Below are 25,496 nucleotides of genomic sequence, written 5' to 3'. Positions count from 1 at the left end.
TCTGACAGTGTCCGGATGGGTATAACCAAACATGTTGTGAAATGAATACCCTGTAATTCAGATCAGCAAGGAACCATGAAGAAAGAAAACTGAGAAGTGGTTTCGGATCAGTTTATCCTGTGTGGGAAAGTGAAACTATTTCACATGCAGTGTTTTTTTTAGTTGAAATGACGCAGCAGCAAAACCTGATGGACAAGAAAAAAACTCTGCTGTTCGATCTGTTTGGATCTCCTGAAGGATCCAGTGACTATTCCCTGTGGACACAGCTACTGTAAGAACTGCATCGAAGTCCACTGGAATGAAGAGGATCAGAAGGAAATCTACAGCTGTCCTCAGTGCAGACAGACCTTCACACCGAGGCCTGCCCTGGTGAAAAACTCCATGTTAGCAGATTTAGTGGAGGAACTTGAAAGGACAGGACTCCAAGCTGCTCCAGCTGATCTCTGCTATGCCGGACCTGCAGATGTGGCCTATGATGTCTGCACTGGGAGAAAGCTGAAAGCTGTCAAGTCATGTCTGCAGTGTTTGGTCTCTTACTGTGAGCTACACCTCCAGCCTCACTATGAATCTCCTGCCTTTGAAAAACACAAGCTGGTCAACCCCTGCAAGAAGCCTCAGGAGAACATCTGCTCTCATCATGGTAAAATAATGAAGATTTTCTGCCGCACTGATCAGCAGTGTATTTGTATTCTCTGTGCCATGGATGAACATACTGACCATGACACAGTCTTAGCCTCAGCAGAACGGGGTGAACGGCAGGGAGAGATCGCAACAAGTCGACAAAAGATCCAACGAAGAATACAAAACAGAGAGAAGGAAATTAAGGAGCTTCAGGAGGAGGTGGGAGTGATCAATTGGTCAGCTGATGAAGCTGTGAAGAGCAGTGAGAAGATTTTCACAAAGCTGCTCCATATTATCAAGAAAAGAAACTCTGATGTGAAGCAGCAGATCAGATCCCAGCAGAAAACTGAAGTCAACCGGGTCAAAGAGCTGAAGAAGAAGCTGCAGCAGGAGCTCACTGAGCTGTGAAGGAAAGACGCTGAGCTGGAGCAGCTCTCATACACAGAGGACCATGCTCAGTTTCTACACAAATATTCCTCATTGTCATATCTTAGTCAGTCCACAGACTCACCTGTCATCAATATCCGTCACCTGCTGTACTTTGATGATGTGACAGCGGCTCTGTCTGAGGTCAAAGATAAACTACAGGACATCCTTAGTGACATATTGAAAAAGATCTCGCTGACTGAGACTAAAGCGTGCATTTTGCTGCCACAAGGAGAACCCGAGACCAGAGCTGAGCTGTTACAATACTCAAAACAGCTCACACTGGATCCAAACACAGTAAACACATGCCTGGCATTGTCTGAAGTGAACAGAAAAGTAACAGTGATGAGTGAAAAGCAGTTATATTCCAGCCATAAAGACCGATTCACTGACATGTTTCAAGTCCTGAGTGAAGAGAACCTGAGCGGACGCCATTACTGGGAGGTGGAGAAGCGCAAATATGAAATTTCAATAGCAGTCGCGTACAAGGACATCAGCAGAACAGGGTATGAAAGTGGATTTGGAAATGATAACAAATCTTGGGCTTTGGAGTGTTTCACCGACACTTACGAGTTCAGACATAACAGAACCAGCACTTTTATCTCAGCCCCTCGGTCCTCCAGAATCGGAGTGTACCTGGATCACAGTGCAGGTATTTTGTCCTTCTACAGCGTCTCTGACACCATGACTCTCCTCCACAGAGTCCAGACCACATTCACTCAGCCGCTCTACCACGGACTTGGTATTTTTGGTTCAGATGGTAGTGGAGCAGCTGTTGAACTCATACATGTGGTTTGAATCCACACCTTTAAATAGATTCAACTTACTTCATGATTCAGTGGTTGATGATTTGATTCATTTGTCATTTTAATTTAATTTGTGTAATGTATTCAATGATCAGGAAACTATAAACTGGACTTGTCCAATAATTACCTAAACATAAGCCAACAAAATACATATTACAATAGACATAAGTATGAGCTTTGACTCCTCAGTTGGTTCAGGGGAAGTTTGCAGTTGTTCTCCTTTATTTGAGAGCCCAAAATGTGGTAAATTTTAGACTTGTGAGAAGTGGGAGTGTTAAAAAAAAATAACCTGCTCAGCATTAGTTATGTCATGTTCCATGGTAATACTTTCATATAAACATATAAACTGCTGTTTTGATTATTAAGAGAGAAATCCTCAATCAATTCATGGTTGCATATACAGTTATCCAAGAGTAGAGATGGGATTTGATCCAGAAAATTACAGCACATCAATGTAGCTCAAGAGTCTGTATCTTTACACTAATGAAGTCTGTTTTACAAAAGTATTAGCTTCAGGTGCAAACTTTGCATCAGATGGGCAGTTATGAGAGAAAGAAGCCAAAGTGCGGTTAATACATTATATTTCCTCTATATACATAATGTATTTTTTTAATCATTTGTACAGTAAGGGGAATTGCTTTGAATCTGTCGTGATTTAACACATTCAAATGTTCATTCTTACTTGTGTTCTTTTATTTGAGTAAACATTTGCACTTTTATATCTGGTTAAAGTAAAAAAAAAAAAACGTTATTTTTTTTTTTCAATGATTTATGATCATTGTGTACAACACGAAAATAACATTGCTGATAAACTTTGTATTGTCAGTTTGGCTTCCCTTGACTATGATGTTCACCAAGGATTGTGCAGCAAATGACTGCAAGGTTTGCCGTACTTAGGCTACAGGTTTAAGGTCCTTAGATGTATAGGCCACTTACACTTCAAGACATTCAAATCTCTTTGTAAGATTTATCTGACAGTTGTATAATGATTGCAAAACAATTTCATGCATTGTTATAAAAAACCAACAGTAATCAAATTTACCACAACAGTTCAATTTTATTATCATTGTAACTCAATAGTAATATAATTAATATGACTACTTTTACTTTTAATTAAAAAAAATTATATTTGAATGCATGACTTCACCGGTCACCATCATTATTATGTAGGACAATTATTATTTTGACTTAGGCCACAAAATGATTTAAGAATTTATTACATTTTAAAAAAAAACGTCGATTTACAAAATCACCCTAAAACTATTTTATTTAATGTGATTACATACAAAACATAATATAACATGGAAAAAGACTGAATAGCGTCCCTACATCGATTTTCTCTTTTTCTTAAACACTCGAAAGATAATGGGAACATGTTGTTAGTGTAAGAGGACGGCGTCACCAGCACGGAATGTTTTTGGTGTAGCACTTCAAAACACGGAAGAGAGACGCTACATCCCGCTCGGGTTCTGTTTTCGTCCTCTCTCCGGGCAGAACACTTACTTTAAGCAAAAACTATGGCAGTGAGTGCCGTCCACCTGGAGTCAGACGCCTTTCTGGTGTGCATGAACCATGCGTTAAGCACCGAAAAGGAGGAGGTGATGGGTTTGTGTATCGGAGAAGTGGAAACCACCCGAATCGTCCACATACACTCAGTCATCATCCTCCGCCGCTCGGACAAGAGGAAGGACCGGGTGGAGATCTCCCCGGAGCAGCTGTCGGCGGCCTCCACGGAGGCGGAGCGGCTGGCCGACATGACCGGCAGGCCGATGCGAGTCGTCGGTTGGTACCATTCCCACCCGCACATCACTGTGTGGCCCTCACACGTTGACGTGCGGACCCAGGCTATGTATCAGATGCTGGACCAGTGTTTCGTTGGCCTCATATTCTCCTGTTTCATCGAGGACAAGAACACGAAGACGGGCCGCGTGCTGTACACCTGCTTCCAGTCCGTACAGGCCCAGAAGGGCTCGGAGTACGAGCGGGTGGAGATCCCTGTCCACGTCGTCCCCCGCGACGCCATCGGCAAAGTGTGTCTGGAGTCGGCAGTGGAGCTGCCGCGGATCCTGTGCCAGGAGGAGCAGGACACCTACCGCAAGATCCACAGCCTGGCGCACCTGGACCCCGTCACCAAGATCCACAACGGCTCGGTGTTCACCAAGAACCTGTGCAGCCAGATGTCGGCGGTAAGCGGGCCGTTGCTGCAGTGGCTGGAGGACCGGCTGGAGCAGAATAAGCAGAGCATGGTGGAGCTGCAGCAGGAGAAAGAGAGGCTGCTGCAGGATCTGGCAGCTCTCTGAGCCAGAGGACACACTAGTTGTACAGAGGATGAGAACATTAGGCTCTTCTTGTTCTTGCTGACCAGGCTGTGTTGGGTATCAAACCACAGAACTAAATACTAAGTGAAAGTGTCCCTAATGTGGAGTAGGGCTGAATGCTAGTCCCTAAAACAAATAATCCAATATTTCAGGGTATTTAAGCGAGAACAATATTCTTGATAATATTACAACATTTTGAATCATTAATATCAAGAACATGGGGCTGGGCAATATATTGATATTGAATCCTGATGTGACACTAGATATCAATTTTAGATATTGTAATATGATAAGCTGCACAGCAAAGTGGTATCATTTTCCGGAGTTACATGACTGTTCATAGCTGTTCTGTTATTCACCTTTTCCCTATTATAACCACATTACTGATAATTATTTATCTAAAATCTGATCTGATCATGATATTGAGGTATTTGGTCAAAGGTATCCTAATATTCGATTTTGTCCATATTGCCTAGCCTTACAAAGTTACACAATCGCAAAACAAAACAAAAAAGGGTTGAAGCTGTTAAAGCAGTCTATACGTTTGGCAACAAAAAGCGCATTCAAGGCGGTCTCATTTGGTCATTTGCAAAATGTAAACAAGGATGTATCACCCATCCACCTCTAATGGAAACTACTGCTTAGCTAGAGGGCATGCTGATGGTGTAAAAACATAAATCCCTGAATGAGATTCAGCTAATGGATGATAGATGAAGATAATGTGCCTTTGGACTAATTAAAGTGTCATTGTCGATAGTGTATATGGAGGTTATGGGATGGAAGGTATGTGTGGGTTGTTGCTGTGTCACACCCACCACCTCTAATGTCAGGTGATTCTTGTTCGCATCATTTACTGTTTATATGCTTGGTCCTTTTTGTTTTGCCATGTCTCATCCCAGTTTCCAAGAGAGCACAATTCTGATGTGACCAATGTGTGCTACTCCTCTGGGAAATGTTCGACTGTAAAATAAAACTATGTTTTGTGATCTTCCCCAAAGATACTCAGACTTCACTGATGCTCCAAAAAAAAAAATCTTTAGTTCTGAAATAACAGGGTCATAATACTTACTGTTGTAAGTGTAATAATGTCCTGTTTTGATCATTTATATTACACAATATTGATACACAGTATTTGTTGAGTGCAACTGAAACTATTGAGAGTTTTTTTTATTTTCCTTGTTTTACTATTCTACATTTACAGAAATAATTAATCATTATTTTACAGCTGCTGGTCACACTTCATATGCAGTTTGAAGACCTTAGTGTTTAAATCTTATGTTTAACAGGACTTGCTTGTGCAAATGACCAATGTAGAAAGCTAAGCTATTATTCCAGCAATTCTAGATTTGTGTTAGTTGAGATTTGGCGCCTAATGACAGAAGAATATTGTCACATTACAAGGTTTACTTGTAAACACAATACAACAACATCTGAGTCAAAGCCGGTCATCACTGGAGACTGGATACCAGTGTTGTCTAATATACAGTTACACAAGATAGTTATTATTAATTTGTAGTCATGATATAAACCATAAATGCAGTATAAACTGCTGGAAATACAGCTTTCATTTGAATGTAGCTCTTTACTGCTTTAACCACTCTATTGAAACCTGCAACTTGACCCAAGAACAAACACTCTTCTTTCACTTATTTCTGAAATAAAATATATATTTATTTACTGACTGATTATCGGCATGTAACTATCTTTATATTACTTTTCTGAAACTATTTACATAGTTAAAGAAACAAAATAAAAAAAAACTATGATCAACTATTCAGCTGTGATAAAAGAAACACTTGTAGTGCCATTAAGACTCAGAAAAAAAGCGGAAATATTATAGAAACAATTTCAATATACACCAAACATATTAACAATGGAGAATGCATAACAAGTACATGCTCAGTAATTACAATATTTCTCATGGTAATGATGATATTTAGACAAATTCTGGTTCTGACGCATTTATTGTATTGCTATAACGTTGAGCTAACAAAAGAATCTGCTTTTTTTTTCCAAGTAGATTTAAATAAATGAATGAAGAACATTTTACGGTTGTGGATACATTTATTGGTACCCTTCCATGAAAAAAAGAAAATCCTACAATGTCCTATAAATGACTTTAAACTGGCAAAAGTAATCAGCATCTTTCATTCTTTGTTCCATATTTAATCAAATCTGACTTTACTTTTGATTTTTGTTTAAACATAATATTTTGAACAACAAAACAAACAAGAAAATATTTGATGGGACCCTTTAACCTAATGTTTTGTTGCCCAACCTTCAGAGGCAATCACCGCAAACAAATAACATCTGTAACTCAGTGGGACACCTGTTAGCAGGCAGTTTGGTCTCGTCTTCCAGAGCAAACTGTTCCAGCTGTCTCAGATTTGAAGGGTGTTTTCTCCAGACTGCATGTCACAGCTCTTTCCATAGATGTTTGAAAGGATTCAGATCAGGGCTCATATAAGGCCACTCCAGAATAGGAGGGCCTATAACCTGTAACTGAGACAGCTTTCTGACCCTGCACAGCACATTTTGCTACAGAATGTCTTGGTAGTCTTGAGATTTATATGTGCCCGGCACAGATTTAAGGCAGCAAAATGGCCCTAAAAACAGAACTGAACCTCCACTACTTAAACAGAAGTTATGGTGTTCTTTTCTTGAAAAACATCATCTTTTTGTCTATGAATACAGAGCTGATGTGACTTAGTTTTGTCTCATCTGTCCAGAGGAAGTCCTCCCAAAAGATCAATGGCTTGACAATAAGCATTTTAGCAAATTCCAGTCTTTTTTCCTTTAAGTTTTTCTTTCAAATGTGGAGTCTTCCTGGGTCGTCTTCCACTGGTATCATTGCGCTCAAAATGCTGCAATCAGACACTGATGTACTTAGAACTTGGAATTTGGCATTTATTTGGAAGTTTTCCTTGTTTTTTTTGTCTGCCATTTCCACAGTCTGTTCAATCTGGAATCGATTTTCATCTTGCGGCCGCATCCAAGCAACTTCACTCCAATCCCATTTATCCTAAACTTGTAAATAATATTTGCTAATAACTGTAGTCACAAGGATATCAAGCCACTTGTCTTAAAGCCTTTCCTTTTAAACATGCTTGTCTGAAATCGTCTTTCTGATCAGACCACTCTCTGCTTTACTTTCTTTGGTCCATGTTCAGTGTAGTGCACACAATAATACCAAACAGGAAAGTAACCACCTTTTTTTAATTTAAATAGGTTAAATAATTGAATACAAGATTGAAGACACGTGTGATACTAATTGAAGAAAACAGTCAATTTAAAATATCAATATAACCCATTTATTTCTCTTCTTATCTGGGTGTACCAACAAATCTGCCAAGGCCATTTTAGACTATTCTTTTTAGAAGAACCTGTTAAGTATACCATAATATCTACCCACAACTGTATCTAATAATGAAGTGATTTTTTTTTTTTTCCCAAAAAAGTCATCTTCTCCGAGACAAAACATTCTGGAAAAAACTTTTTCTGGCCATTGTGTACCAACATAATTCAGGAACAATAGGGGCGATTGAGACTGTATTTCACATTCATCTCAGATTCTGAATTGTCAACACTAATGTCCATCTAGAAATTGTGGTGACTGGTGATTTTATCTATAAAAGTGAATTACTATTTTACACCTGGGTTATTACCATAATATAATAATAATAAAAATAATAACTTTATTTATATAGCACCTTTAAAAACTGAATTTACAAAGTGCTCTACAGAGAAGCAAAACATAGTCATACATAAGTCAAACATATGTGCCACTCATTTTCTTGTCAGAGGTTACAAACGTGACAGAATGTCTTTTTTTCTCCTATCCTTCTGTGTCAATTTCTTTTCCCCTGTGATAGTTCAGCAGCCACAACAGAAAAATAGTACAATGAAATGAAATCTGGCTCAGGCGATATCGGTCATCTCTGGCAATGCGTGTTATTTATGCCGGAGTAAAATACAACATTTTAAAAAACGGGGTTGCCGCTATAATCAGGGTATGAAAATGATAGTGGAAATAGACTACGCCTACTCCAGACAGTTTCGGCATACATCGGTTATGCTTACAAACATACCCAAAACTTAAAGTAGATAGAACGCATTGCGTCGAGCAACGCCATTGGCTAGTGGTACGCGACGTAACATTTTCAATAAGCCGCCATATTAGGAAGCCAACCCCCTCTTTCATTCCGTTAATGAAAGACAGGATACACGTCTTGGCTATTTTTTTCCCGCAAGTATCGGTTTGTTGTTGAGCGCTTCAATAGAATTTGATACACTCGCACAAGTGGTCTGTTGGTTTTGTTTGGTTCTTTAGCCACTTCTCTACTAATGGCGACTGCGGCTGCAACTCCTACCGGTCAAAGAAGCACGTGTGGCAGCGGCACACCATTGAGCCCGACCAGGATAACCAGACTGCAGGAGAAACAACAGCTCAGGGACCTCAACGACCGTCTCGCCGTTTACATAGACAAAGTTCGTAGTTTGGAGTCTGAAAACGATGTACTGCACCTACAAATTAACGAGAAGGAAGAAGTGAGGAGTCGGGAGGTAACCGGGCTGAAAGCGTTGTATGAGACGGAGCTTGCCGACGCCAGAAGGTGTTTGGATGATTCCTCCAAAGAGCGGGCCTGGCTGCAGATCGAGTTGGGAAAATTCAAATCCGACCATGAGCAGCTTCTACAAAAGTAAGCCCCTGACACTTTAATCAGGTTATTCGGTCTTAATACGAACCGGACCTCAGGATAATTATTAGGATAATCAGCTTCAGGCTGTTTTGCATTTTTGACTGATCATGTAGATCGCAAAAAACAAAACAAAACAAAAACTTAAACTTACTAGTGGGACATTTGAAATACTCGTTGGGGTCCTAAGCAGGAGTCTTAGTTTGCTATTGCATTGACCTGGCTTTGCTTTAGAGCCATTGATAGTTAAGTACAAACACTGGTGCAGTATGGAGTATTTCGGTTTTATTCAGTTTATTATGGTGTACGGCACAAATGTGTATCAGACAAGTGTACAACATAATTTCATTATCTATATTTAATTTATCGAATACTGGGTCTTGTGTTTGTACACAAAGCTCCTATGTATTAACCAATATGAATTGGCGTATATTGACATATATCCCACAGAACTCAACAGCAGCAACACGCGTTGGGCGATGTCTACTAAACTATGACTCTGTCTATAGTGGACCAATTGTTTGCACATTATGTAAATGATTACAGAAAAATGGGTTTACACAGAATTCAAGAGCTCTACTTTGCTAGGAGTGTTGCACAATTTATTTTGTATGATAAACTTTATCACAATGTCGGGCTCTCATTGTTATAGCTGTCAGCCATAGTTCAGACCAGCACATCCGGGAACTTTGGCTTCCAGAAACGTCCCCGCCCCCTTTTGGGGGAAAACATTGGCCTCTCTCCATTGACATCAATGTAAAATAGCCGTACTTAAACCAATCTATTGTAAACCATCAGGTCAAAATTACTTTAAGAATGACACTGTGGCACTATGTCTAGGGGTTATATTTGCCTCTGCCTGCCAGAGAACATGCTGGATAAATGATAACGTTTAATTTCATCCCTCCTTAGTCACATCACTGCAGTCTTCCCTTCTATAGAGTGGTGCCATAGAGCCCTTCCATCAGGATCTTTTTTAGGACATAACGGGGAGATGACTTGCACCAACATCATTGTTGGGGCAAATAACTACACAGCAACTCTTCGGCATAGTGTTATTATTTAAACCCATTAGTTTAAAGCAGATGTTTGAAGAAAAGTCTCAACTTCCTCCATTGCTCTCAACGCAATCTGCAAATCTTCGTCCAGGAACTAAGGATCAAATTAAAAAATTTTTTTATTATTATTATTTTTTTAACTATCTAGCGTCTTCTACGGCAGGTAGAGTGAAAATACAATACCTAAACACAGTGCCGCCGTGTCGTCTTTCAAAGTAATTCTGATCCAGTGGTTCACAAGGGATTGATTTAGTAAGGCTATTTTACGTTAAAGTCTGTGGAAAAAGTCCAATGTTTTCCTCCAAAAAGGGGCGTGGTGATCAGAGCCCGCCCCTGGATGACCAGATGCAGGTCTGATCTATTGGTTTCCATCAGCGCAGCCCCAGCAGCAGTTACTCGCAGCTGTTAACTTAAAGAACATGAATATAACTTAAAGAACATCATCAGATCATGTGGAGTGTTTCCTCCTGAAAGTGTGATTCAGCTGCATTTTCAGAAATAAAGTGCCTGTTAGTTGAACTCTGTCATTAATAGTAGAATGTGTCCTACCAAGTTATTTTTTTCCAAACAGAAGCAAAGCAATATCGCCCCTTCCAGATGCATTTATTTTCATGTTGCTTTGGCTGCAACCAATGTAGCTTAAAGCAACTTTGATTTCATGAGCCTATAAAATCACTCTGCATGACAATAAATAGTTCGATAGATGTAGCAGACACACTGAACAGCATATTGTGCATTCTTGAAAGATGTGTTTTCCCTACAACTGTTGTTCAGCCTGGGGAGTCAGGTGTGGAGGTGGGGAGTCTGTTGTTGAACAGAGAATGTATTTTTGTTTCTGTGGGTGGGGAAAGTTGGTGGAGTCATGCACTCTGACAACAGAACAAAGGTGGCACTGGCAGCCTTGTTAGAGTCCATGTGCTTTTGCCCATTAGTTAACTTTGTCTATTTATTTTAGCAATTTATCTTGATTGTGGCTAGAGGTCCACAAATAATCGATTTGGCTGATTAATTGGCACTTGATAGATGGTTTTAAATATGATCCATGTCTGCACAACTGATAGTCGCCAATGGCTGCACATCCTCCACCAACGACACCAGGAATGTACATCAGTTTTGCGTAGAGGTTCCATACACAAAGTAAGGGAATGTCATTGTGTACCTGAGATCAGAGGCATGTTGGCCATCAGGCATGACAGGACAAATCCCAGTGGTCTGCTGCGCTGGTGGACTGTCAACTGTTATTGACACTCATTTCCATACAATTTGTCAAGGTAGATTATATTAGTGATAACTTTTTCATGAAGCAATTATTTGATCCATGAAAAAAAATATTATTATAGCAATAAGAAGGAAAAATAATGCCCTAAACCTTTGCGGTCCCAAGGTAATCAACGTAATCAACCAAATCACACCTCAAGATGTTCTGTTACTAATGATAATTCAGAGATACAAAAAACGGCATGCAAAATAGGGGTGCAACCATGTGAGTGTTTCACGGTATGATGACTGTCTCAGGAAATATCATGGTACTCAGTATTTACCATTTCTTATTATCAATTAAAATTACCCTTAGAACCCGATAGACACAAATTGCATCCAATTCCCACCCCTTCTTCTCAGTTGAATCACAGTCCAACTTTATAGGCCTCGACACCTTCTGGCCCTGACAGACCGCTATGTAGAAATCTCCCGGCAGGGAGCACTTTGCGAGTGCACGAAACCTTTGCTTGCATGCAGCACAATAAAACATTTTTCGCACACATTTGTGCTTTACCTCCACTGCTACAGCTCAATCCTCGGAGACACACTTGATTAGATTCCCAAATATTTTCTGGGCAGTTTATACACTCCTGTGTTGTCCTTGAAAACAATTTAAGAAACAGCATTCTTATTGGAACATGTTGGTTTTATCGTATATTGCTGTAAAAGTGTCTCGGGTATTTCTCATGCACTCATAGTCTAGCTGAGCATGTTACAATCACTTTGGGCGAAGGCAGGGTACACCCTGGACCATTGACCGTATATAAAAGTGGTCTGAAAAATGAGGCAGATGCGGAAGGGCCTTAAGATGCGATACCACTAGGTTACGCTAGAGGTTGGCTCCAAAAAACGTCAGCTCCACTTTTTATGAAACATAGCAGAGGAGATCGAGTGCAACCGTCAATAAAACGCTCACACTGAGCTGAAATTAAACGGGTGCACAGATATTAAGTTGATACCATAATATTTTTTTTTCTGTTATAGGTGTACAATTTATTTTTCAGACAATGAAACACTGAATCTGCATTGTAGTATGTAACATTACTTTTTGTTTAAATTTGTTTATACGCTACTGTTATTTACCTGACTGTTGCTGATTGTTTAAGGAAATTCACCGGCCACTACACAGAATTACACGTATTTGGCGGATGGAAGGTATTAGTTTCCAACCCTGGTGCATACATAGAGTGCATACATAGAGTCTTCCTCCTAGCGATTTGCAGTCATGTTATCTTCCAATAGTGATGCTCAGGAGTATCGCTGAACTATACCAACTAACAGTAGTTGGTACTGCTCCACCTTGTAGATTTAAAGGCTGCACCCGCATTTTGAGCTCCAAAACAAGGGAAATTGAAGTTTTCCAAAGGTCTCATGGAATAAGGCTTTTCTAGCCCTCTGTAGAATGAAGAGAATTGAACGAAGACCGGTGACGTCACTACACAGACTACATTGTGATGTTAACAAATGTTATAAAAACTAAGGAAAGGTGTTTCTGGATCATGTTTATATATTGTTTATTCTTTGCATGGTAGTTTTAACCTGCATTTGTGGATGTAGTGATGAACTGTGTTCACAGACAATGTTTGTTTTTGTTCTTAGAAGTTTTTCTTAGCCCAGACTAAGATTTCCTCAAGACATTTGTGTCTGTTTTTAATGTAGTGCTGCCTGAGGGCCCGAAGATCACAGCCATCCAATATGGGTTGTCAGCCCTGTCCTTTGCGTACAGAGATTTCTCCAGATTCTCTGAATCTTTTAATGATATAATGAACTGTAGATGTTGAAATCGGCAAATTCTTTGCAATTTTACGTTGAGGAACATTATCCCTAGATTGTTGCACTATTTTCCCATGCAGTCTTTTCACAGTGATGAACTTCTCCCCGTCTTCACTGCTGAGAGTGCTGTTTTTATACCCAATCATGGTACTGATCTGTTGCCAATTAACCTAATTAGCTGTAAGATGTTCCACCACGTGTTTCTTTTATCTTTACCCAACTTTTCCACTCATTTATTGCCCTTCTCCCAACTTTTTTTTTTTTAGATTTGTTGGCATTAAATTCAAAATAAGCACATATTTTTCATAAAATAATAACATTTCTCTGTTTCAACTTTTGATATGTTGTCTTTGGTATATTTGCAATTAAGTATCGATATATGGGATTTTCAAATCATTGCATTCTGTTTTTATCTGCATTTTACACAGCGTCCCAACTTTTTCGTAAATGGGGTTTAATATACATGTGTCTGTGCAGCTGTCACACACGCACATAAATAACCTTGTCTTGCACTTCTACTTATTTATGCCTGACTGTTCCATTGTCATCCATATATACTCATCATGCCTTGTCCACCTTCCAGCTACAACAAGAAGGACTCTGAGGCAGCAGGAGCGCAGGCCAAACTTAAGGACTTGGAGGCTCAGCTGAACTCGAAAGAGGCCATGCTGGCTACTGCGCTGTCTGAGAAGAGGTCCCTCGAGGCCACACTGGCTGACCTGCAGGACCAGCTCCAGGAGGTATAGCACTGCTGTGGCTTGAAAATGATCAAATTTTGAAAAAAATAATCTTTGCCCATTTACCTCCTCCTTTGGAACATACATTTTCCATTTGTCTAGACTTGATTTTAAAGCACTGCCTGTTGTTTTGATGTGTTGTCAGCTGGATACAGGTCTTGCTCAGGCCAAGAAGCACCTTGCAGATGAGATGCTCCTGCGCGTTGACTTGGAAAACCGCTGCCAGAGTCTGACTGAGGAATTGCACTTCCGTAAGAGCATGCATGACGGGGTGAGAATCGTTCTTCTTATTAAGTCACAGTAGATACAACTCTGGTGCAGACTATATGGCATACAGTGTAAATGACTTAATGATACAGAGCAGTTGTGTGACTTAGTTCTGAATCCATTATAATCTGAACTGTGGTTCTGAGTGCTGTAGCTGCAGAACGGTGTTCTCCCGTTCGATCATTCTCCTTTCTTTGTTGTCAGTGGTAGTTTTTTTGTTTATTTTTTTAACTGAAGTTTAGTTCGTTAGTATTGAGGTGGAAAAGACATGGATACATGTACAATACTTTGTTGTTGGATATATTCATTGTTGATTTGGCTCTGTTCATAGGATCTATTGTCAAGATGAAAACATTTTGAACATCACCAGAGTCATTCTTTAACATCCGCTAGATGTGACTCCCTGAGACTTAAGGAAATGCTGTTGGAGAAATGGAGCCACAACCGCATGATGACAATGAGTTTAAATTAGGGTTATGTGTCTTATTTGTTTGTTTTGTTCCTTTAAATGAATGAATCACTTTCTTTTATATTTCATTTATTTTAACAGACTAACTTTAAGTGAACAGGATCATCAAACCTGAAAATACAGTCTGAATAATGACTGTGTGCTGTGCTACAGGAAGTGAAGGAGGCCCGGCAGCGGTATGAGACACGACTGGTGGAGGTGGATTCTGGACGGAAGGAAGAGTATGAATATAAACTAACTCAGGCCTTGGCAGACATGAGGGCTCAGAATGAGGAGCAGATCCAGATCTACAAGGACAACATGGAGAGCACCTACGTATCCAAAGTATGAACACACACTCTCTCTCTCCATATGTGTTCAATTAATGTTTACCCATTATAATCCATTATATGTGAAAAAGCCTCTGTAGGAGGAGAAATGTGGACTGACTGTCTCGTACAGTGAAAGGTAATAACATATCTCCACATCTGCCCCCATATCTTGGGGGGCAAGTGTGGGGTTAATCGCCCCATCTCTGATCTCAGATGGTCCTGGACATCCAGGAGCGAACAGCCCAAACACGGGTTACAATCCCAGAAACACTCCAAGAAATAAATGCAGAACTTGGACAGCAAAGCTGTTGTCTAGTCCTTGGAGTGTTAGTGTAGTGTTTATTCAAAACCATAATGCTTAGTAAAGCAATGAAAATAATTATTCAAAACTTGTATTATTGAAAAATATAATTATAGATTGAGTACTATAATAAAACCAATTATTTGTCGGCATGTCGGCACTCGTGAGTGCGTAAGTGTGCTCTTGAGTGCATAGATTCTTTTCTTACCCAAGAACAAATCCCAAATAAGACAACATTGTGAATGCCGGAATCTTTATAAAAACTGTTAGTATAAATTTCTTCTTGAGAACAGTTGGTAAATGAGGCCCACAGAGAGCAGGAAATGTGGCTGTGATTGAGGAGTATGTGAATATAGGGGGGACAAGTTCATCTTTGTTAGTTACTTGGCTGTGACTGACTTTGACAATCTTTCAGACTGTGTTTGATGCACTATGTTGAAATAGAAGGTTGTTTTTCATTTGCGGTTTTTTTTTTTATTATTATTTTTTTTTTTTACTTTCTTTCTTACTGCATGAAAATTAAAAACAAACCTAAGGCTTGATAAAAGGAAATAATTATTTGTTTGACTTCACTCGGGTGGTCAAGAAAATACTACAAGCATACCTACTCCATAATAAACATTAAGATGATATTGCCAAAATACTATCATAGACCTTATTTCGTATTTTCACAAAGCAGTTAAAATCATCTATGCAAGTAATAAACAATCTGTCATGAATTTTTTTTCGCAGTAAATTAAAACTGCAACATAACAAACAGCACTTCGTGCATGTCAGGAAATGACAGACACCGCACATTTCCTCTTTTTAGAGTGTGAGAAGGAAACCGTGTTGAGAGAAACCGTGTTGACTCTGCCGACCCTCAAACCATATTTGTGTTTGTCTCCAGCTTGAAGACCTGCATTGGTTATCCGAGACGAACGGAGCATCAGCGAACATGGCCAGAGAGGAGCTCCGAGAGTCCGCCCTGAGGATAGACAGCCTCAACACCCAGCTGGCAGGACTGCAAAAGGAGGTTGACATTTTATCTTATTCTTAAAGTTTTTATTTTTTGCACAGAAATTAGAATTTGTTTCTTAAGCAGCAGAATTTAAAAACCCTGTAAAAGCCAACAAAGTTGGCAACTGCACTTACAAAAGTCTTAGTGTGCATGTTGTGTTAAGATAAAGCCAACTCCCTTTAGATCAGTGCTGACCTGAAGAGACCCCACCACCCATTTATGATATGGAATTCCAGAGCTGACCACGAATAACAAATTATCTGTTTGTTGTGGCATACGAGTACCATAACAACAATATTATAAATATAAAAAAGAAAACGATAAAGAAAATATAAAAAAAATTTTTTTTAGATTGACAAGTTTATTTTTCCAACATAATGCTATTTAGAGTGAAAACATCTCCAGAATAAATGCATTTAATTATTGTTTAATATGCAAAATAGTTCATGCTAGCCTATGTCTTCATTTGACAATGTGTCAATGTGTGAATTAAGGTACTTCTTACACACTCACCTTATTGCCAAAGCTTTGTTCAAGGCAGCTTCCCACTTTGGTGTATGAGCATAGCATGCATAATGTTGGTATAGAATCCTGTGAATTAGCGAGATGTTTGGCAGATAGCGATATCGAGTCAGTCGACCCTTGCAGTGTCATTCTTGTGTTATGGCACTTTGTGTGTTCTTTAAAAAGTCATCAGAGCAACAGCAATTATGACATTTTCTTATCTATCTTTTACCAAAAAAAATCATGCTTTTTAAAATAAAAAAAAATATTTTTTTTAATTCCTTCCTTAGCTAGCATTCACACCAAAGGCTGTTGAGGCATTTTGCTTCAGGTAATGGTGGGATGTGAAGTGTAGGGAATACATTAAACATTAGAGAAAAACGTTGACTAAACAAATACACTCTCAGCTGTGTTACTCAGCAATGCTTCACAGAAGGTTGAATTTTTATTGTGATACTTTTTACTAAAGTAGATCTGAAAGCTTGTAAAATGACACAATAGACCTTTTAGTCTTTGCCAGTTCTGTGACAGTTGTGCAACATTTCCATCTCCGACTGTGACCTTCTTGTATACATTCAGAATCATGGATGGCGTGAGCGTATAATGGAGCTGGAGGCAGCTCTGGCACAGGAGAAAGACATGAGTCGCATGCTGCTGGCAGAGAAAGACCGCGAGGTAGCTCAGATCCAGGCCAAGATGCAGCAACAGCTGAATGAGTACGAACAGCTGCTGGATGTTAAACTAGCCCTGGACATGGAGATCAATGCCTACCGCAAACTTCTGGAGGGAGAAGAAGAAAGGTAAGGACCCACAAAGTTGCGATTGCATAGTTACATTTCTTGTCTTCTGGCAACACATGTTGAGGCGCTTTAGTGGCCTGGATATCGAGAGATAACTGCGGCGTTTCCCTCCCCTAGACTGAAGCTGTCTCCCAGTCCTTCATCTCGCGTCACAGTGTCTCGAGCCTCATCCAGCAGTCACAGCGTGCGGACAACTCAGGGAAAGAGGAAACGTGTCGACGTGGAGGAACGGGAAGCCAGCAGCTCAGTGTCCATCGCTCACTCTGCTTCAGCCACAGGATCAATTTGCATCGACGAGATCGACACGGATGGCAAGTTTATGTGCTTCTACAACAGCGGAGTTGAGGTGAGCTCCTGAGTTTTTGTGTATTAAATGCTTTTATATACTTCATGTAATCTTTTATTTTGAGATGTGGTGTAATTTTTGTGTATTAAATGCATGTCTTTGTTGCGTTAATGACTGTCTGTCTATCTCAGGACCAAGCTATGGGAGGTTATGAGATGATTAAGACTATTGGAAATACTACAGCCACCTACAAGTTTACACCCAAATATGTCTTGAAGGCTGGCCACAAAGTGATGGTAAGCGTTTGTCTGTACTTAAATTGTTATAATTTTCAACTGTAAGCATGTGGCACATTAGGAATCCTCTTGTCCGACAGAAATTATAAATGTCATATCCAGGTTTGAGTCATTTCTATCATACAATTTTGTTTTTAGAAATTTAGAGAGAAAGAAGTTTTTCCTTTTCTTCCTTTAGTGGTCTGACAGTGTAGCGAGCCAGCAGACACACAGAGACACCATTTTGGAATTTTAAAGATGCTGTGCATGTTCTTGGTCACTCAATGTGATATTACATTGAATATAAGGGCTTTTCCGTCCGCTGTGAGTAGATTTGGGCATCCGATGCTGGTGTGAGCTCCAAACCTCCCACAGACCTGGTGTGGAAGAACCATTTCTCTTGGGGATCAGGGGAAGACGTCCATGTCGTGCTGATCAACCCTCAGGGAGAGGTGACATCATCCACACACAAACATCTATCCACCATCTCAAAGTCATGTCACTCCCTCAGTGCTCTGTCTGTTGACGTGCTGACGTGTTGACGTGTGTGTGTGTGTGTGTGTGTGTGTGTGTGTGTGTGTGTGTGTGTGTGTGTGTGCGTGCGTGTGTGTGTGTGTGCGTGCGCGTGTGCGTGTGCGTGTGTGTTAGGAGGTGGCAAAGAGGACCACTACCTACAAGACAGGAGTAGAAGAAGAGCAGGGTGAAGACGACGATAATGGAGTAGAGGTCATTGAAGAAGATCTGTTCCATCAACAGGTGAGGCTTCAGCTGAGTACAGAGTAGTTTTAGGATACAAATCCTATAAAATGCACATGTATTAGCAGTATAAGGTTTTTAAGATATGATAACCATCCCATGGTATTCGGTATTTTGCAATTATTATCTGTTAAAATTACCCTTAAAGTAATGAAAAAACAAGGTTTTTTTGATAGAACAAATGCTTTACTATGAAATCAGAAACTGTTTCTTTTAATTAAAATATATCTCCCTTTTCAAAATGTATGAATGCATTAATGTAAAATGACATGTTTATTTATTAGCAGGCAATAGTCCAACATATTGCAGTTTTTCTCAACAACACAGAGACAACACTTAAACCACAGCAGCCACAGGTTTCTCGTACTTAGATTTTTCATATTAGTCTTGATATCAAGGGTGAAAAAAAATTGTCTTATGAAATTGTTGTGTTTTTTATATTTAAACCACTAAATGTTGTCAGTAGAGATATCGTGTAGCGGAGATTGTCTAAAATCGGTCAATATCTGACTGAGCAATTTAAAAAAAATATTGGCTTCTTGCCTGGCGGACATAAATACCCTTGCTTTATTCGGTTATATCTTGAACATCTTTTCACCCCCAAATTTTGAATTATTGCTTTGAAAAGTACAAATTATTTATCTTGTTAAAAGTTATTTATGCCTTTATTTGACAGTATCATTTGAAATTGGAAGGGTGTGAGGGGGGGGGGGGGAAGAGAGCAAGTAAATGATAGGGATGGGCATTTCAAACAAAACTACTATTTGAATTGTAATCGAATATCCTAAGCAGGCATCTTTTAGGTGCTTTACTGCCACCTTCTGACGGGAGTTACACATTACAACCAGGGGCTGGTTAAAAAAACAACTAATTGCTTTTGTAGATTATAACGACTTTTCAAATATTCAAAATCCGTGCCCCATTCCTAGTGAATGACTGAGGGGCCCAAACCAGGGACTCGCATTCGCATTATGTGCAGTGGCAAATAATAAATAAATATAAAACAAAGTTGTATGTTGGTGTTCATATCTTAGGTACAAGGCTTTAATGCTTCTCTGTCATTGTTGTTGGACAACATCGGTGTACAAAAGCACCATGAAATAGAATTTATATCTCAAAAACAAAAATTCCCGGGAAAAGGTTTTGTAGCTCTGAACATTCTGCCCTTCACAAAGTTGCTCTCACTATTCTGTGCACCAAGCTCTACTGGATCTTTCATGATTGGTGATGCCATTTTCCAAGAGAGTTGATTGGTCAGCAGGCAGTGCCTTTATATGTTTTGAGCTGTTATCTCGAATTTCACCCACTCTGAAGCCAGTTAAGTCTGCAGCATAAGTTACGGTGGCGATGTATCGGGGTGAAGGACCTTCATAGTCCGGAAAATCCAGGGTTAAACACCAAGTTACCTCGTTAACTAAAAATCCTACTTCGTAGTACAACCCTCACTCAATTAGGCCTGTCTCAGCCTGATTGTAGCTTTGTGTTTTGAATGGGACTATAATTGTTTTTCCTGATTCTGCAGGGAGACTCTCGCACTGCTAAAAGAGGCTGCTCCATCATGTGAATCAACTGGACCAACCAGCCACCATCACCTCCTCTGAGCCCAGCCGGTCTGCTGCCAACTGTAATACGAGAACTATTTTTCTATCTTTCTTAGTGTATTTCAGTAAAATATACGATTTTATTTCTTTGGTCGTCATAAAAATGCAAAACTACTTTTTGTACATGTTTTCATGTTAAAAAAACAAAATGTTTATTATTGGCGAATGAACACAATTTTGCATTTGATGTTCCGAACTCTTTCTTTCTTGAAACTAAGCAACAAATAGCTAAACTCAAGGGCGGTTGGTAATTTTTTTTATTTAATGTTTTTATTTTTAATCTTAATATCATTATACACTATTTTAGACCTTTAAATGTACAAGAAAAGCCACAAGATGTCAGTGATTAGGTTTGGGGTGGTTTAGATCAGTGTTTTAAGTAGCAAAAACCTACTGTATGATTTTTTTTTTTTTTTTTTTTTTTTTTTATAAAGTAAATAAAAAAATTAACATTGAAAGGACATGTTCACTAAAAGTTCTGTGGTAACAGGAAATAATATAATTCATTACTTCCTCCCATTAGTCTGGGCCTTGACTTGACAAAATGTCAGAATTATAACACTGAATCCTCTGTTTAATGGCATTCATTTGGTAGAGTAGAAAAAAGTGAAAATGCCATGATTGTCTTCATAAAGAAGTCAAAGGAGAGTTTGTTGCAGTTGTTGAGTCACCTTAAAGACCTTATGTGTAGTATTGAAAATGGCTTTACCAATTTCTGGTAGAAGTATCCACCATAGAGTAAAATATTTAATCTTAGACACTACAAAAAATAACTGAAAGCAATAGCCTGCACTGATTTTTAACAGATTGTCTAATTTTTCTGTGAATTGGAATAATTTGGCAGATGTTGTAATTACTTTCTACACACAGGGGTATTTAATGTGTTATCATGCAGTTCATGAGTTTTTCTTCTCTGTGGACTTAAAAAAAAAAAAAAAACAACAACAACATTGCACCACTAATTAAGAAATGTTGATTGTATTAATCCTTGATATTTGAAGCCTTTGAAGTACTTTGTGTATGTGTTACTATGCATGCTATAGCTGTAATCTTCATAGTTGAATTATTAAATGTTTTCTTGTAATTGTTTTACTTTTTTCTTTCATCATTTCACTGGTAAAATACACACAAAGTGCCATATCAACAGGAAATAACACTGCAAGAGTCAACTGAATCAATATTACTACTTGTCTTCAAGTACTAACTACAACCCTGTTTCTAAAAAAGTGAAAAATGCTGTGTAAAATGTAGATTAAAAAAAAAAACTGAATACAAATGATTTCTTGGCTTTACAGAAGAAACGGTGACTAATATAGTGCCGTATACCTAATATAATAATATCAGCAGTCAAAATAAGAGCTTTAGATACTCTTTAATTAACGTTAATTCAACACATATGTGTGCATGCACAAAAACCAAGTGCAGTCTCTTTCAACTTGACGTGTATAAAAATTATTTTAGCATACAGTAATATGTAATCACTTCCATTGATAATAAGCATTTAATTAGAAAATGTTAATGTGAAAAAAAAAAAAAAAATTCCTGCAAACTCCAACACTTGTTTTTCCACTTGTTCCGGTATTCTTCAATGCAGTTTTATTTTATGATGATACAGGAGCAGAAGTTATTTTTGGTAATAATGCAAGTTTTGATGACTTAACACAGCATCTGCTGATGAATTTTTTTTTCCAAAAAAATTTGCAAGCTCACGCAAATATGGCAGTTTGCTTGAATTTGTGGTAATTATTGTAATCACAAGATTGCAATTTCCTGGAGGGACTGGTTACCGGCCGTAAATTCCAGTGAAAAGTTGCCTTTACATTCATGAAAAAAAGCTGTTTATGGTAAGCTAATGCATAGCTTACCATCACGGATGCTGGCTTTTGAACAAAGCGCAGATAGCAAGCTGAAATGGAAAATTTCTGCATCAACAAAAAGTGCCCCCCTATATCCCATCCGCCCCCTCATCTCCAAAGTAAAATATAATAAAATGAAAAGAGGTGAAATGAGCGCACATCCACTGTGGCTTTTTCAGGTTGCAACATGAGATCCAGTTTTATCATGAATATATAATGGTGATTTATCAAATGCAGCACAGCGCAGCAAGACAGAACCCTGTGCTGAAGAATAAAATTGAAGGGGGAGGGGGGGGCACCTGGGTAAAATCTGACAAAGATGTAGCAACTCTGACTTAAATCAATGTGCAATTATACAGTCACACATGACAGAACTGTAACATACAGGTGAGGTCTATTTGAAGCTTTTCATTGTAACAGCTCCACATCTGCTCGTGGAGCTGCTTCCTTGCTCCACTCGGAGGAAGAGGTGGATCAGCTCAGTTGACATCACAGCAGTTCTGCCTCGCCAGCCTCCGTCCCCACGCATGCAGACAGCTATCGCAGATAAAACAACTGCTTTCTTTATACAAGCCAAATTATTCTGTGTAAAGTCACAATGATACACTAATCATTGTGCACTGGAAGTAAAAAACGGTATTCATATATGTTTCAAATACTAGAGCAAGTAATGCAGCCTCCAATAAACATGGGGAAAAAAATGACATTATTTTACAATTATTCTAACATCTCTCCAATGATCCCATATTGCTTTTCACTATTGATATGTATTTTTAAGCAAGAAAGATGGCAGTTTCATGGGTTTCAGGGCATTTGATATACTTATTTTTGGCACCTTTTAAACAGAGGCCTTTTCCACAGCAGACATTTTGACCTAGCAGGAGAAACACAGGGAATAACTCTCGAGGATGACACTGTTCCAATAACTGAATGGACTAAAGCCATTATTGATATTATCAATTATCCCTGTGCTTTCCGTGCTTCACCATTTTTGGGCATAACAATATAATAGTGCTATGGTCGACTTATTGTATTTCAGAAGTTGCTGTGATAAAAATGGTAAAAAAAATTAAAAAGACCTTTTTAAAGCCCAGGAAAATGTGGTTTTAAATCTTGTATTTTACTATAACATTACATTTTCATTAAATAAACCCACAGTAAAATTTTAAGTTCTTTCATTTTAGGGCACTGGTTCACCAACACAATTTTCCATCTGAATGACAGTGGGCCTCAAACTCATACGGCGAAATCAATGGGGAATCACAGCTATTGGTTTAGGTCTACATTCATTGTTTTGTCCAGCCACTATCATATTTTGATTTGAGACTCTCCACATTGATTTACTTGGTTGTACAAATTGTAACAGTTTCTTTTCCTAGATCTGAGGATTAATATTTCCTTCTGGCTCCACAATTTCAGTCTTCGGACCAGGTCAGGGCAGTTTTTTTTTCTCCGCCTGGACAGGAAAGCTTTCCATATTTTTGTGGCCCATATTAGAAATCTCCTTCTTGCTTGTGGCATCTTCCAGAGTTCAGACTCCTCCATTGGTCTGGTGACCCATCTGCCCTGCACTTTGTTCCATCTTCATTCTAGCCACCACTATTTACTCCTCTTTGTTAGATACTGCTGACTTGGCTCGCTTCCCCATGCACGCACGACTGGTCTTTCCATGCTGGGTTCTGCATCACAAATCACTTGCAGATTGATGGAGTGAAAATACTTTCTGTTGACATAAGCAAATTCGTTCACTGATGGTGCCCTTATAGCAATGTAATTGCGGTCAATCACATTTGGAAATGGGCTCATTGCTGCAAATTGCACTGCTCACCCTGTGGAGGTAAATTTTATATACCTGGGCGACGTTCGGATGAGACCAGTCAGACAGCTACCTCTGGATTGAATGCAAGGAACCTGAGTGTATTTGTAAAGGCACTGGTAAAGCATGGTTCCCTTCTGTCTCCCTTTCCAAAGCCGGGCCTGGCTTAACACAGAGGTCCAAAAGAATAGGCTCTTGGCAATTTCAATTGACTCATCAACCAGTCATCATCTTGGGCCAATAAATCAGCATGGTCCCTCAACACGTAAACAGAGAAAACTGCAGTTTTCCCTGGCAATCTTTTTTGCCGGCACAGTGATTAAGGAATTTCATCTGTGGGAAATTAGCCGGGGGGCGCACAATACGGCAATATACAGACGGGTCTGTATCTATTGCTTAAAAGTGGCTGTTTTCATGCCATATTTAGGACAAGTTATGGAGGGTACGAATAAAAGTGTTTTCCTTCAGTTTGGATTTTGGGCTCTCTGGCGTTAGTATCAAAATTGTTCTTGAAATTATTATGGTGGATCATTGCACATATTAGTTCCCATCTTGGCCACACAGTAGTAGTAAAGTGCTGCAATTGATGGTGCACTGAGCCATTGAGAGACTTGGGGAGAATTTGTTGTGTTACTGCCAAGCTAAAAGAGATATTCTTTTTAATGTGATTAATTTTTACTATTATTTCTACTAATATTTTTTTAGTATGGCATTCAATTTGTAGTCAAGAATGAATGGTATAACTATCTTCTTATTTTTTTTATCTTTTACTGAACAGTCCATCGTTAATAGCAAATACATATTTCTGTTCTTTTCTTCCAATGATTCCATTCATATTTTGTACATTAATTAATGATGGATCCTTTAAACTGGATTGGGATGAATTGGAAGGAGGTGTAGGGGGGCTTTGCACTTCAAGACCATACATTTTTGTTGTTGTGTTTTTTTCTTTTTGTATTTGTGTTTTTCACTTTGTGGCTGCTCATTTTTGTGGTTGGGCTTTCTTTTGGTTTTTTGCACCTCAGGACCACAGGTTTTTGCGTTTTTTTCAGGTATGTTGTGTTTTGCTCGTTTTTGTTGTTGCGCTTCTTTTTTTGTGTGTGTTTTCTTTTTGTTGTTGTGTTTTGCACCTCAGTGCCAACGTAGTTTTAACACAAAAGAGCAATCTGATAAAGTGATGAGTGAGTTTATGGGCTGGGAACGAGATGTTGTCTAAATTGGGTTACACAGTGACTCCAAAATTGATTTGAGCTAAAGCGCATGCCCCATCTTTGACATTTTGAAACAACAGTATTGCCACTGATACAGTGTACTCCAACATGTCATTAACAGTCTTCTGTGACTAGGCCACTGACTGGCGAAGACCATTGACCGTTGATGTGGCATTGATGAGGACTGTATGAGAAGATAGGGAAAAAAGCTAGAAGATTCTGCTCATGAAGTAAATGTTGTTTATCAGACACTACTCTGATCCTGAACCATGTGTCTGATTTTCAAGTGTAAACTCCTGCATCAATGGACTACACAGATGCTCACAAGAGGCTGGAGAAGAAGAAGA

At 39.0% G+C, this 25,496-nt stretch overlaps 2 protein-coding genes and 1 pseudogene across 2 annotated transcripts; all 3 read left to right on the top strand.

Moving 5' to 3' along the window:
- The first annotated feature begins 208 nt into the window (after positions 1 to 208).
- LOC138205010 (tripartite motif-containing protein 16-like) lies at positions 209 to 2,889 on the top strand (annotated as a pseudogene).
- A 351-nt stretch (positions 2,890 to 3,240) lies between these two features.
- brcc3 (BRCA1/BRCA2-containing complex, subunit 3) lies at positions 3,241 to 5,168 on the top strand. The gene has a single exon (XM_069160636.1). The coding sequence runs from the start codon at positions 3,371 to 3,373 to the stop codon at positions 4,151 to 4,153; it is 783 nt and encodes a 260-aa protein (XP_069016737.1). The 5' UTR covers positions 3,241 to 3,370; the 3' UTR covers positions 4,154 to 5,168.
- Positions 5,169 to 8,356: 3,188 nt separating this feature from the next.
- Positions 8,357 to 20,699, top strand: lmnb1 (lamin B1). The gene is made up of 11 exons (XM_069160623.1): positions 8,357 to 8,871; positions 13,543 to 13,699; positions 13,842 to 13,967; positions 14,586 to 14,756; positions 15,934 to 16,059; positions 17,128 to 17,348; positions 17,466 to 17,694; positions 17,826 to 17,930; positions 18,242 to 18,361; positions 18,558 to 18,665; positions 20,188 to 20,699. Exons 1-11 carry the CDS (start codon positions 8,516 to 8,518, stop codon positions 20,227 to 20,229), a joined length of 1,761 nt encoding a protein of 586 aa, XP_069016724.1. The 5' UTR covers positions 8,357 to 8,515; the 3' UTR covers positions 20,230 to 20,699.
- The last annotated feature ends 4,797 nt before the right edge of the window (positions 20,700 to 25,496 follow it).

This window comes from Embiotoca jacksoni, unplaced genomic scaffold (genome assembly GCF_022577435.1).
Source record: "Embiotoca jacksoni isolate LCO1_2020_lvr unplaced genomic scaffold, fEmbJac1.0.p SCAF_10, whole genome shotgun sequence".
Classification (NCBI taxonomy): domain Eukaryota; kingdom Metazoa; phylum Chordata; class Actinopteri; family Embiotocidae; genus Embiotoca; species Embiotoca jacksoni.
The sequence above is the reverse complement of the archived record's forward strand: the minus strand, read 5'-3'. Positions and strand labels throughout refer to the sequence as shown.